Source organism: Salvelinus alpinus, chromosome 13, assembly GCF_045679555.1.
Source record: "Salvelinus alpinus chromosome 13, SLU_Salpinus.1, whole genome shotgun sequence".
In the NCBI taxonomy this organism is placed as follows: Eukaryota; Metazoa; Chordata; class Actinopteri; order Salmoniformes; family Salmonidae; genus Salvelinus; species Salvelinus alpinus.
In genome coordinates, this window is record NC_092098.1 from 53,335,149 (window position 1) to 53,349,737 (window position 14,589).

General features: G+C 48.9%; 1 protein-coding gene across 1 annotated transcript in view; it reads right to left on the minus strand.

Annotated features, from left to right (window-relative positions):
* Positions 1–541: 541 nt before the first annotated feature.
* LOC139537925 (ubiquitin-like protein 3) overlaps positions 542–14,589 on the minus strand; it is a 55,709-nt gene continuing 41,661 nt past the window's right edge. The window contains exons 3-5 of the mRNA XM_071339823.1: positions 8,753–8,839; positions 5,001–5,078; positions 542–3,642 (exon numbers count right to left, since the gene is read on the minus strand). Coding sequence (XP_071195924.1) covers positions 3,590–3,642; positions 5,001–5,078; positions 8,753–8,839 — 218 coding nt within the window. The 3' untranslated portion in view covers positions 542–3,589. The remainder of the gene's footprint in view (positions 3,643–5,000; positions 5,079–8,752; positions 8,840–14,589) is intronic.

The following is a 14,589-nucleotide window of genomic DNA, read 5'->3' on the forward strand; positions in this document are numbered from 1 at the left end:
TGAATGGGTGACCAAGCTACCTGAATGGGTTACCAAGCCACCTGAATGGGTGACCAAGCTACTTGAAAACTGTCTTCAGAGAATAGCTCTAAGTTGTCTCGTAAAAAAATATCTGAGAAATTGCATGTGGGTGTAATTAGTGTTTTCTCTCTCTCGAGGTGACCCTTATTAAACAGGTACCTCTGTTCTGCTGTTACAGTTCGAAATGAGGATACTGTTGCTGTTTTTAAATTGAGGATGTTATCGTGTTTTCAACCTCCATCATTTTGTATGTGTGTGTGTGTCAGTGGAGGCTGCTGAGGGGAGGACGGCTCATAATAAAGTCTGGACTGGACCAAATGGAATGGCATCAAAACCATGGCAACCATGTGTTTAATGTATTTGATACCGTTCCACCCATTCCGCTCCAGTCATTACCACGAGCCCGTCCTCCTAAATGAAGGTGCCACCAACCTCCTTTGACGTACCGTTGTCGCCGGGCTGGAGAAACCTTGTACTTTTAACGATCACAATACATTAAAATCAATCAATCAAACCGATGCACTTTCAATAATCTTTATTTGTTTGAAAGATGGATGTATTCCGTGTGAAGTTTAGAGAGAAGAAGCATTACTGTTATTTACAATCCGTTTGAAAAAAATGCTTTTTAATATTATCACTGTACAAGCTTGAAACCATGATCACTGAGCAAGAGAAACTATAGTCTTTGGGCTATGTCCTAAATCGCATCCTATTCGCCTACAAAGTGCACTACTTTTGACCAGAGCCATATGGGTCCTGGGCAAAAGTAGTGCAATCTGCAGGGAAATATGATACCATTTTGGGTTGTATCCTTTAAGACCTAGTGCTGCAAGAAAGCAAAAAAAATAAAACGAAATTAAAATTATATAGGATTATATTAAACTATGAACAGTTGAAAAAAACAAACATTTTAAATACATTTTTTAAAAAACAGACAATCAAAAGAGCAGTATAACATGTTTACAATAGTTCTGTATGTTAATGATTAGGAGGATGGTTCTGTTCTGGTGCTTGAAATACAATACGTTGGCTGCGTCCTAAATTGGCATCTTATTTCCCCTAAATAGTGCACTACTTTGGACCCCGGCCCTATGTCAGTAAGTAGCCTTGTCTGAGCTAGAAAAGCCCATAAGACAGGAGGAGCGTGAGGTAGCTTGATGTACAAGTACACCCCCTGGACAGGACGCTAGCCTATCACAGGTTCTATGGGCCACGGTCGAAAGTAGTGCACTATAATATGGAAAACGGGAGCCAATCGGAGGGGAGGGGGGCGGGACGCAGACCCTGTCACCAAGGTAACGGTTTTAACCACTGTCTAGAAAGCTAGCTAGCTAACCCGTGGTGTACACACAGACACTAAGATACTGTATCAACATACTGGATCTATAGGCCTCAACTTGTTCAATATAACGTTCATATTAAATATATTCTACACATATGGTCACTTATTTTTATATATATTTTTTTATATTATTCCCATTGGAAAAATATAAAATAGAATAACATTTTCTTTTTACAGGTCTTTGATGTGGTGGGCGGGGGGGGGGGTATGTGGTGGCGGGAGAGGGGGGGGTCAGAGGTTAAGGGGGCGGGGGCGGGGGGATGGCGGGGTCACATGCGTTCAGTGTTGTGCAAAAAAAAATGGCTGAAGAAGAGAAGAGGGAGATTTGGAAGAAAAGGAGACTTTATTCCAGATTGGTTTATTTACCTTATCGTAGAGTTCAAGACTGATAACTACCCCAGGAAGAGTGTCCTGACTCGCTTTTGGTCATGCCATTTCACTTCCTTATGTTATAAAATACATTTTACCAAGACAAATATGATTATTCATGTTCTGAATCGCTCATTAGATATCTATATATTTTAAAGTCTGATTTCGTAGCCTAATCCTTCTGATAATAAGGACTCTGTCGACATGGAGGTGCAAGGTTTCTCGTAACGACTTACGAGGATTTAAAATGTTGTGGTCGTTGTCGTCTACCAAGTTGTTTCTCCAGGTCGAGGAAAAACGAAATTAGACGTGACACGAGCTGAATTAAATGTAAAAAAAAAAAGATTTGAAAATAATAAATAAAAAGCTTGGTATATGCCCAAGTGCTCCGGTGACATTTCAGAGACTCGTTTGGCTTTGTGAAAAATCTTTTTTTTTAAAGAAGAGAAATGTTGAATGAATATGAAAAGCGTACACTAAAATATGAAAATACTTACATGTCATGTCTAAAAAAACGATAATTATCTTCCTTCTATATTGTTTAATGTCCTGCGGATTGGAAAGAAAAGATGAGTTCAAGGGGAAAAGTGAGCCTGTCAGGTACCCTTCATTCTCAGACAGCATCTAGCCTAGCTGACGCCATTTTGTGCCATTTTCATGATTCTTTTGACCCCGTTTGTTTCTCTGGCCTCTGTTGATTTTAGTCACCCTAATTCTGACCATCCTACTATGGTAAAAAAAAAAGTCCAATACCATTGAAACGGATCGTGATAGAGACATGAGGTCTGGACTATTGGTTTTCTTAGAGGATTATCTACACAAGTAACGTGTTATTTTACCCGATGGTTAAAAGAGGCGTTTTTGATTGGCACCCTACACTTTGGTCGTACAAAAGAGAGGAGGGAGGGATATTCTGTCTGTCTTTCCCCTCGTTCAGGGAGAAAAGGGAAGATGGAGGGATATTCTGTCTGTCTTTCCCCTCGTTCAGGGAGAAAAGGGAAGATGGAGGGATATTCTGTCTTTCTTTCCCCTCGTTCAGGGAGAAAGGGGCAGATGGAGGGATATTCTGTCTGTCTTTCCCCTCGTTCAGGAAGAAAAGGGAAGATGGAGGGATATTCTGTCTGTCTTTCCCCTCGTTCAGGGAGAAAGGGGAAGATGGAGGGATATTCTGTCTGTCTTTCCCCTCGTTCAGGGAGAAAGGGGAAGATGGAGGGATATTCTGTCTTTCTTTCCCCTCGTTCAGGGAGAAAAGGGAAGATGGAGGGATATTCTGTCTTTCTTTCCCCTCGTTCAGGGAGAAAAGGGAAGATGGAGGGATATTCTGTCTGTCTTCTCCTAGTTCAGGAAGGATGAGCGATCTGAGGAGGAGGATAGGACTGACTGTCAAAACACAGTCAACATGTTATTATGGCCGTTGGTTTGTTTGTTTGTTGTTTGTTTGTTAGTCAGTCATTGGTTGGGACCTTGGTGAGGTAATAAAACAGTAGTTCAGTAGTAGTTAGTAGTTAGTTAGTAGTAGTTAGTTAGCAGTAGTCCATGAACTAGTGGAAGATTTAAGGACAGAAGTGATAGAGGGGGAAACCTCTCTACACACAGGAGACCGTGTGTGTGTGTGTGTGTGTGTGTGTGTGTGTGTGTGTGTGTGTGTGTGTGTGTGTGTGTGTGTGTGTGTGTGTGTGTGTGTGTGTGTGTGTGTGTGTGTGTGTATGTGTATGTGTGTGTGTGTGTGTGTGTGTGTGGCAGCATGATAGAGAGACTGCAGGACAGGACAGCCAGTGTGTTGGTTGGATCCAGGATGGCGTGGATGGCGTGATGGGGTGGATGGATGGGGGGATGATTAAAGAGGGAGGTGGGTATTTACAGGATGACACAGCAGTTACTCTCTCCTGTCTTCTCTCTGTTTCTCTGACCTGAGGAGGAACACAACAACACAGGGTCAGGACATGGTCAACACATGGTCAGGACACGGTCAGGACATGGTCAGGACACGGTCAACACAGGGTCAGGACATGGTCAGGACACGGTCAACACAGGGTCAGGACATGGTCAACACATGGTCAGGACATGGTCAACACATGGTCAACACACGGTCAGGACACGGTCAACACAGGGTCAAGACACGGTCAACACAGGGTCAGGACACGGTCAACACAGGGTCAGGACACGGTCAACACACGGTCAGGACACGGTCAACACACGGTCAGGACATGGTCAACACATGGTCAACACACGGTCAGGACACGGTCAACACAGGGTCAGGACACGGTCAACACATGGTCAGGACACGGTCAACACACGGTCAACACATGGTCAACACATGGTCAACACATGGTCAACACATGGTCAACACATGGTCAGGACATGGTCAACACACGGTCAGGACACGGTCAGCAACACAGTAACAGCAACACAGTAACAGCAACACAGTAACAGCAACACAGCAACAGCAACACAGCAACACAGTAACAATACATTTCAAAGAAGTCATGTAATTACATGTCATTTTACATTCTCAACACGGTGCTACTGACAGAGAATCTTCTTGCTAAAGTATATCATCGCATACGTCTATCTAAATGAACTAATGTAACGTCTTCCTGGTACATCCGTACAGGAACAGGAACTAGTATGCATTATATTGTAAACAATACTAATGGTGATGTAATGTCTTCCTGGTACATCCTTACAGGAACAGGAACAGGAACTAGTATGCATTATATTGTAAACAATACTAATGGTGATGTAATGTCTTCCTGGTACATCCTTACAGGAACAGGAACAGGAACTAGTATGCATTATATTGTAAACAATACTAATGGTGATGTAATGTCTTCCTGGTACATCCTTACAGGAACAGGAACAGGAACTAGTATGCATTATATTGTAAACAATACTAATGGTGATGTAATGTCTTCCTGGTACATCCTTACAGGAACAGGAACAGGAACTAGTATGCATTATATTGTAAACAATACTAATGGTGATGTAATGTCTTCCTGGTACATCCTTACAGGAACAGGAACAGGAACTAGTATGCATTATATTGTAGTCAATACTAATGGTGATGCAAAGCACAGGCTAAATGTATTCCATTGTGTGACTCACTGGCCATTCATAAAGGAAGTAATTGTAACTACATTTAATCAGAGTAAAGACACCATTTCTGAGTATGTTTTAGCGTGTGAAAGTCCCCGTAAGGGACCAGTGAGGGGAAGGAACAAGGGATGAATGAAAGTCTGGCAGGAGAGATGAATGAAAAGTCTGTTACCTTGGGAGTTTGGCTCAGGCAATGTCTCTCTGGCAACTAAATGCATCACTGTGGATTTTCCCAAGGGTAATTTGAGAGCTGAGAGAGGAGGAGGAGGAGGAGGAGGAGGAGGAGGAGGAGGAGGAGGAGGAGGAGGAGGAGGGGGGAGAGGAGTGGAGAGAAAGAGAGAGGGAGGAAGAGAGGAAGGTTAGTCAACAGACAAATACTTATTACAAAGCAAATATATCATCATAGTCATCTGGATAATATATTATAGAATACACAGAGAGATAGAGAGACAGAGAGAGAGAGAGAGAGAGCGAAATATACTTTTGAAAAACTTTTTGTCTTTCTTTACTGAAACATTCTCAGAAAGAGAGAGAGAGACAGAGAGAGATACAGAGACAGAGAGACAGAGAGACAGAGAGACAGAGAGACAGAGAGACAGAGAGACAGAGAGACAGAGAGACAGAGACAGAGAGACAGAGAGACAGAGAGACAGAGAGACAGAGAGAGAGAGAGAGAGAGAGAGAGAGAGAGAGAGAGAGAGAGAGAGAGAGAGAGAGAGAGAGACAACAAGTGTGCGGTTAAAATTTGCAAAAATCACACATATTTCTTCCCACAGGGCCGAGGGTGAGACAGGGATGCAGCTTAAGCCCCACCCTCTTCAACATATATATCAACGAATTGGCGCGGGCACTAGAACAGTCTGCAGCACCCGGCCTCACCCTACTAGAATCTGAAGTCAAATGTCTACTGTTTGCTGATGATCTGGTACTTCTGTCCCCAACCAAGGAGGGCCTACAGCAGCACCTACGTCTTCTGCACAGACTCTGTCAGACCTGGGCCCTGACAGTAAATCTCAGTAAGACCAAAATAATGGTGTTCCAGAAAAGGTCCAGTTTCCAGGACAACAAATACAAATTCCATCTAGACACCGTTGCCCTAGAGCACACAATAAATTATACATACCTCAGCCTAAACATCAGCGCCACAGGTAATTTCCACAAAGCTGTGAACGATCTGAGAGACAAGGCAAGAAGGGCCTTCTATGCCATCAAAAGGAACATCAAATTCGACATACTAATTAGGATCTGGCTAAAAATACTTGAATCAGTTATAGAATCCATTGCCCTTTATGGTTGTGAGGTCTGGGGTCCGCTCACCAACTAGGAATTCACAAAATTGGACAAACACCAAATTGAGACTCTGCATGCAGAATTCTGTAAGTCTCCGTGTACAACGTAAAACACCAAATAATGCATGCAGAGCAGAATTAGGCCGATACCCGCTAATTATCAAGAGCCGTTAAATTCTACAACCACCTAAAAGGAAGCGATTCCCAAACCTTCCATAACAAAGCCATCACCTACAGAGAGATGAACCTGGAGAAGAGTCCCCTAAGCAAGCTGGTCCTGGGGCTCTGTTCACAAACACAAACAGACCCCACAGAGTCCCAGGACAGCAACACAATTAGACCCAATCAAATCATGAGAAAACAAAAAGACACATTGGAAAGAAATAACAAAAAAACTGAGCAAACTAGAATGATATTTGTCCCTAAACAGAGAGTACACAGTGGCAGAATACCTGACCAATACCTAATCTGCACCTCAGCCTCCTCTCCTTCCAGTCCCTCCTCTCCCTTTCTCTCCCCCCTCTTTCTTTCTCAAACTCTCTCTCTCCTCCGTTCCTCCTCTCCTTCCAGTCCCTCCTCTCCCTTTCTCCCCCCCTCTTTCTTTCTCAAACTCTCTCTCTCCTCCGTTCCTCCTCTCCTTCCAGTCCCTCCTCTCCCTTTCTCCCCCCCCCTCTTTCTTTCTCAAACTCTCTCTCTCCTCCATTCCTCCTCCTCTTCAAGTCTAGATCAGGTGTTCTAATTCATGAGTGATCTAAATGACTGTGGCTGAGGGCGCACACACACACACACACACACACACACACACACACACACACACACACACACACACACACACACACACACACACACACACACACACACACACACACACACACACACACACACACACACACACACACACCATTTATCCAGATGTGCTTTGTATCTCCCATATTGCAACAAAAGACAGTCAGTTTGGGAACACAGGAAAAAACAGCCTGACAGGAAACGTAACAGCCTGACAGGAAACGTAACAGCCTGACACACACTCGCTCTTCCCTCTCTCCCTCGTTTTGACCACTCTCTCCTTCCCTCTCTCCCTTCTTTGACCACTCTCTCCTCCCCTCTCTCCCTGGTTTGACCACTCTCTCCTTCCCTCCACTCTCTCCTTCCCTCTCTCCCTCATTTGACCACTCTCTCCTTCCCTCTCTCCCTCGTTTGACCACTCTCTCCTTCCCTCTCTCCCTCATTTGACCACTCTCTCCTCCCCTCTCTCCCTCGTTTGACCACTCTCTCCTTCCCGCTCTCCCTGGTTTGACCACTCTCTCCTCCCCTCTCTCCCTCGTTTGACCACTCTCTCCTTCCCTCTCTCCCTGGTTTGACCACTCTCTCCTCCCCTCTCTCCCTGGTTTGACCACTCTCTCCTTCCCTCTCTCCCTCATTTGACCACTCTCTCCTCCCCTCTCTCCCTGGTTTGACCACTCTCTCCCTCGTTTGACCACTTTCTCCTTCCCTCTCTCCCTCGTTTGACCACTCTCTCCTCCCCTCTCTCCCTCATTTGACCACTCTCTCCTTCCCTCTCTCCCTCGTTTGACCACTCTCTCCTCCCCTCTCTCCCTCGTTTGACCACTCTCTCCTTCCCTCTCTCCCTCGTTTGACCACTCTCTCCTCCCCTCTCTCCCTCGTTTGACCACTCTCTCCTTCCCTCTCCCTCTCTTCAACCCTCTCCCTCCCTCCCTCTCTCTTCCCTTCCGTAAACACTGTCTGAGGTGTACCCAAACACTAACACAGTGCTTCCCTTTCCTGCCCAGTCTCTTTCCTCTCCACCCTGTCCAGTCAAAGCAAGTTTGTCTCTCCCTCCCTCCCTCCCTCCCTCCCTCCCTCCCTCCCTCCCTCCCTCCCTCCTCTCTTGTCCTGAGGACTGAGGGTCCTCTGTTTCTCTGTTCAGGACAGGAGTCTAGGGGAACAGAGACTTACATGGAAGGAACAAACCAGCTTCCCAACACTGCTCCAGCTGAGTGACTGCGTGTGTGAGTGTGAGTGTGTGTGTGTGACTGTGTGTGTGTGACTGTGTGAGTGTGTGTGTGACTGTGTGAGTGTGAGTGTGAGTGTGAGTGTGTGTGTGAGTGTGAGTGTGTGTGTGAGTGTGAGTGTGTGTGTGTGTGACTGTGTGTGTGTGACTGTGTGAGTGTGAGTGTGTGTGTGTGACTGTGTGTGTGAGACTGTGTGAGTGTGAGTGTGTGTGTGTGACTGTGTGTGTGTGACTGTGTGAGTGTGACTGTGTGTGTGTGACTGTGTGTGTGTGACTGTGTGAGTGTGACTGTGTGAGTGTGACTGTGTGTGTGTGACTGTGTGTGTGTGACTGTGTGAGTGTGAGTGTGAGTGTGTGTGTGAGTGTGAGTGTGTGTGTGTGTGACTGTGTGTGTGTGACTGTGTGAGTGTGAGTGTGTGTGTGTGTGACTGTGTGTGTGAGACTGTGTGAGTGTGAGTGTGTGTGTGACTGTGTGTGTGTGACTGTGTGAGTGTGACTGTGTGAGTGTGACTGTGTGTGTGTGACTGTGTGTGTGTGACTGTGTGAGTGTGACTGTGTGTGTGTGACTGTGTGTGTGTGACTGTGTGTGAGTGTGTGTGTGTGACTGTGTGAGTGAGCTCTCACCTCCTAGCGTGACGTTTCCATGTAGAAAGCGGCCCTGGTAGATTAGCCTCAGGATGTTAGGACTGCTGACCTGTTCCTCCTCCCAGTCTGAAAGAGAGATGAAGATCCTCATCATCATCATCATCATCGCTGTTGTCACCATCATCTATAGTATTCCCAGTTTTCCTGTGTGATTATGTCTCATGGGAGAAAGAAAGATAGAGAGACAGGAAGATAAGGAATAGAGAAGAGGGAGAGAGGAGAGGGAAGAGAGGGGAGAAGGAAGAGAGGGGAGAGGGAATAGAGGAGAGGGAGAGAGGAGGGGGAAGAGAGGAGAGGGAAGAGAGGAGAGGGAAGAGAGGAGAGGGAAGAGAGGAGAGGGAAGAGAGGAGAGAGGGAATAGAGGAGAGGGAGAGAGGAGAGGGAAGAGAGGGGAGAGGGAAGAGAGGAGAGAGGGAATAGAGGAGAGGGAGAGAGGAGAGGGAAGAGAGGGAATAGAGAAGAGGGAGAGAGGAGAGGGAAGAGAGGAGGGGGAAGAGAGGGGAGAGGGAAGAGAAGGAATAGAGGAGAGGGAGAGAGGAGAGGGAAGAGAGGAGAGGGAAGAGAGGGGAGAGGGAATAGAGGAGAGGGAAGAGAGGAGAGAGGGAATAGAGGAGAGAGGGAATAGAGGAGAGGGAGAGAGGAGAGGGAAGAGAGGGGAGAGGGAAGAGAGGAGAGAGGGAATAGAGAAGAGAGGGAATAGAGGAGAGGGAGAGAGGAGAGGGAAGAGAGGGGAGAGGGAAGAGAGGAGAGGGAAGAGAGGAGAGAGGGAATAGAGAAGAGGGAGAGAGGAGAGGGAAGAGAGGGGAGAGGGAAGAGAGGAGAGAGGGAATAGAGAAGAGAGGGAATAGAGAAGAGGGAGAGAGGAGAGGGAAGAGAGGGGAGAAGGAAGAGAGGAGAGAGGGAATAGAGGAGAGAGGGAATAGAGAAGAGGGAGAGAGGAGAGGGAAGAGAGGGGAGAGGGAAGAGAGGAGAGAGGGAAGAGAGGAGAGAAGGAATAGAGAAGAGGGAGAGAGGAGAGGGAAGAGAGGGGAGAGGGAAGAGAGTGGAGAGGGAAGAGAGGAGAGAGGGAATAGAGGAGAGAGGGAATAGAGGAGAGGGAGAGAGGAGAGGGAAGAGAGGGGAGAGGGAAGAGAGGAGAGAGGGAATAGAGAAGAGAGGGAATAGAGGAGAGGGAGAGAGGAGAGGGAAGAGAGGGGAGAGGGAAGAGAGGAGAGGGAAGAGAGGGAAGAGAGGGAGAGAGGGAGAGGGAGAGGGAAGAGAGGAGAGGGAAGAGAGGAGGGGGAAGAGAGGAGAGAGGGAATAGAGAAGAGAGGGAATAGAGAAGAGGGAGAGAGGAGAGGGAAGAGAGGAGGGGGAAGAGAGGGGAGAGGGAAGAGAGGAGAGAGGGAATAGAGAAGAGGGAGAGAGGAGAGGGAAGAGAGGGAAGAGGGAAGAGAGGAGAGAGGGAATAGAGGAGAGAGGGAATAGAGGAGAGAGGGAATAGAGGAGAGAGGGAATAGAGGAGAGGGAGAGAGGAGAGGGAAGAGAGGAGAGAGGGAATAGAGAAGAGAGGGAATAGAGAAGAGGGAGAGAGGAGAGGGAAGAGAGGAGGGGGAAGAGAGGGGAGAGGGAAGAGAGGAGAGAGGGAATAGAGAAGAGGGAGAGAGGAGAGGGAAGAGAGGAGGGGGAAGAGAGGGGAGAGGGAAGAGAGGAGAGAGGGAATAGAGAAGAGGGAGAGAGGAGAGGGAAGAGAGGAGGGGGAAGAGAGGGGAGAGGGAAGAGAGGAGAGAGGGAATAGAGAAGAGGGAATAGAGAAGAGGGAGAGAGGAGAGGGAAGAGAGGAGGGGGAAGAGAGGAGAGAGGGAATAGAGAAGAGAGGGAATAGAGAAGAGGGAGAGAGGAGAGGGAAGAGAGGGGAGAAGGAAGAGAGGAGAGAGGGAATAGAGAAGAGAGGGAATAGAGAAGAGGGAGAGAGGAGAGGGAAGAGAGGGGAGAGGGAAGAGAGGAGAGAGGGAATAGAGGAGAGAGGGAATAGAGGAGAGAGGGAATAGAGAAGAGAGGGAATAGAGGAGAGGGAGAGAGGAGAGGGAAGAGAGGGGAGAGGGAAGAGAGGAGAGAGGGAATAGAGAAGAGAGGGAATAGAGAAGAGGGAGAGAGGAGAGGGAAGAGAGGGGAGAGGGAAGAGAGGAGAGAGGGAATAGAGGAGAGAGGGAATAGAGGAGAGAGGGAATAGAGGAGAGGGAGAGAGGAGAGGGAAGAGAGGGGAGAGGGAAGAGAGGAGAGAGGGAATAGAGAAGAGAGGGAATAGAGAAGAGGGAGAGAGGAGAGGGAAGAGAGGGGAGAGGGAAGAGAGGAGAGAGGGAATAGAGAAGAGAGGGAATAGAGGAGAGGGAAGAGAGGAGAGGGAAGAGAGGAGAGAGGGAATAGAGGAGAGAGGGAATAGAGGAGAGAGGGAATAGAGAAGAGAGGGAATAGAGGAGAGGGAGAGAGGAAAGGGAAGAGAGGGGAGAGGGAAGAGAGGAGAGAGGGAATAGAGAAGAGAGGGAATAGAGAAGAGGGAGAGAGGAGAGGGAAGAGAGGGGAGAGGGAAGAGAGGAGAGAGGGAATAGAGAAGAGAGGGAATAGAGAAGAGGGAGAGAGGAGAGGGAAGAGAGGAGAGAGGGAATAGAGGAGAGAGGGAATAGAGGAGAGAGGGAATAGAGAAGAGAGGGAATAGAGGAGAGGGAGAGAGGAGAGGGAAGAGAGGGGAGAGGGAAGAGAGGAGAGAGGGAATAGAGAAGAGAGGGAATAGAGAAGAGGGAGAGAGGAGAGGGAAGAGAGGGGAGAGGGAAGAGAGGAGAGAGGGAATAGAGGAGAGAGGGAATAGAGAAGAGAGGGAATAGAGGAGAGGGAGAGAGGAGAGGGAAGAGAGGAGAGGGAAGAGAGGAGAGAGGGAATAGAGAAGAGAGGGAATAGAGGAGAGGGAGAGAGGAGAGGGAAGAGAGGGGAGAGGGAAGAGAGGAGAGGGAAGAGAGGGGAGAGGGAATAGAGGAGAGGGAGAGAGGAGGGGGAAGAGAGGAGAGGGAAGAGAGGAGAGGGAAGAGAGGAGAGGGAAGAGAGGAGAGGGAAGAGAGGAGAGAGGGAATAGAGGAGAGGGAGAGAGGAGAGGGAAGAGAGGGGAGAGGGAAGAGAGGAGAGAGGGAATAGAGGAGGGGGAGAGAGGAGAGGGAAGAGAGGGAATAGAGAAGAGGGAGAGAGGAGAGGGAAGAGAGGAGGGGGAAGAGAGGGGAGAGGGAAGAGAAGGAATAGAGGAGAGGGAGAGAGGAGAGGGAAGAGAGGAGAGGGAAGAGAGGGGAGAGGGAATAGAGGAGAGGGAAGAGAGGAGAGAGGGAATAGAGGAGAGAGGGAATAGAGGAGAGGGAGAGAGGAGAGGGAAGAGAGGGGAGAGGGAAGAGAGGAGAGAGGGAATAGAGAAGAGAGGGAATAGAGGAGAGGGAGAGAGGAGAGGGAAGAGAGGGGAGAGGGAAGAGAGGAGAGGGAAGAGAGGAGAGAGGGAATAGAGAAGAGGGAGAGAGGAGAGGGAAGAGAGGGGAGAGGGAAGAGAGGAGAGAGGGAATAGAGAAGAGAGGGAATAGAGAAGAGGGAGAGAGGAGAGGGAAGAGAGGGGAGAAGGAAGAGAGGAGAGAGGGAATAGAGGAGAGAGGGAATAGAGAAGAGGGAGAGAGGAGAGGGAAGAGAGGGGAGAGGGAAGAGAGGAGAGAGGGAAGAGAGGAGAGAAGGAATAGAGAAGAGGGAGAGAGGAGAGGGAAGAGAGGGGAGAGGGAAGTGAGTGGAGAGGGAAGAGAGGAGAGAGGGAATAGAGGAGAGTGGGAATAGAGGAGAGGGAGAGAGGAGAGGGAAGAGAGGGGAGAGGGAAGAGAGGAGAGAGGGAATAGAGAAGAGAGGGAATAGAGGAGAGGGAGAGAGGAAAGGGAAGAGAGGGGAGAGGGAAGAGAGGAGAGGGAAGAGAGGGAAGAGAGGGAGAGAGGGAGAGGGAGAGGGAAGAGAGGAGAGGGAGAGAGGAGAGGGAAGAGAGGAGGGGGAAGAGAGGAGAGAGGGAATAGAGAAGAGAGGGAATAGAGAAGAGGGAGAGAGGAGAGGGAAGAGAGGAGGGGGAAGAGAGGGGAGAGGGAAGAGAGGAGAGAGGGAATAGAGAAGAGGGAGAGAGGAGAGGGAAGAGAGGGCAGAGGGAAGAGAGGAGAGAGGGAATAGAGGAGAGAGGGAATAGAGGAGAGAGGGAATAGAGGAGAGAGGGAATAGAGGAGAGGGAGAGAGGAGAGGGAAGAGAGGAGAGAGGGAATAGAGAAGAGAGGGAATAGAGAAGAGGGAGAGAGGAGAGGGAAGAGAGGAGGGGGAAGAGAGGGGAGAGGGAAGAGAGGAGAGAGGGAATAGAGAAGAGGGAGAGAGGAGAGGGAAGAGAGGAGGGGGAAGAGAGGGGAGAGGGAAGAGAGGAGAGAGGGAATAGAGAAGAGGGAGAGAGGAGAGGGAAGAGAGGAGGGGGAAGAGAGGGGAGAGGGAAGAGAGGAGAGAGGGAATAGAGAAGAGGGAATAGAGAAGAGGGAGAGAGGAGAGGGAAGAGAGGAGGGGGAAGAGAGGAGAGAGGGAATAGAGAAGAGAGGGAATAGAGAAGAGGGAGAGAGGAGAGGGAAGAGAGGGGAGAAGGAAGAGAGGAGAGAGGGAATAGAGAAGAGAGGGAATAGAGGAGAGAGGGAATAGAGAAGAGAGGGAATAGAGGAGAGGGAGAGAGGAGAGGGAAGAGAGGGGAGAGGGAAGAGAGGAGAGAGGGAATAGAGAAGAGAGGGAATAGAGAAGAGGGAGAGAGGAGAGGGAAGAGAGGGGAGAGGGAAGAGAGGAGAGAGGGAATAGAGGAGAGAGGGAATAGAGGAGAGAGGGAATAGAGGAGAGGGAGAGAGGAGAGGGAAGAGAGGGGAGAGGGAAGAGAGGAGAGAGGGAATAGAGAAGAGAGGGAATAGAGAAGAGGGAGAGAGGAGAGGGAAGAGAGGGGAGAGGGAAGAGAGGAGAGAGGGAATAGAGAAGAGAGGGAATAGAGGAGAGGGAAGAGAGGAGAGGGAAGAGAGGAGAGAGGGAATAGAGGAGAGAGGGAATAGAGGAGAGAGGGAATAGAGAAGAGAGGGAATAGAGGAGAGGGAGAGAGGAAAGGGAAGAGAGGGGAGAGGGAAGAGAGGAGAGAGGGAATAGAGAAGAGAGGGAATAGAGAAGAGGGAGAGAGGAGAGGGAAGAGAGGGGAGAGGGAAGAGAGGAGAGAGGGAATAGAGAAGAGAGGGAATAGAGAAGAGGGAGAGAGGAGAGGGAAGAGAGGGGAGAGGGAAGAGAGGAGAGAGGGAATAGAGGAGAGAGGGAATAGAGAAGAGAGGGAATAGAGGAGAGGGAGAGAGGAGAGGGAAGAGAGGAGAGGGAAGAGAGGAGAGAGGGAATAGAGAAGAGAGGGAATAAAGAAGAGAGGGAATAGAGAAGAGGGAGAGAGGAGAGGGAAGAGAGGAGAGAGGGAATAGAGAAGAGGGAGAGAGGAGAGGGAAGAGAGGAGAGGGAGAGGAGAGAGAGTAGAGGGAAGAGAGGGAGAGAGGCAGGGGAGTCTGGACACCATATGTGAATCCTAAACTAACCCACACACGCAGATGTGATACAGGACCCGTGAGGAGTTCTGGCCCAGGGCCTTCGAGTGATAGCTACAGTATCTTTGAGCTCATTAAGGTGTAAGATGTCAGATTCCCACCAGAGTCCCTCTTCAGAGAGCTGTAAGCACCAGACACACACACTGTGGTCTAGTCCAGTAGAATGTCATTTTAATTATTACACGA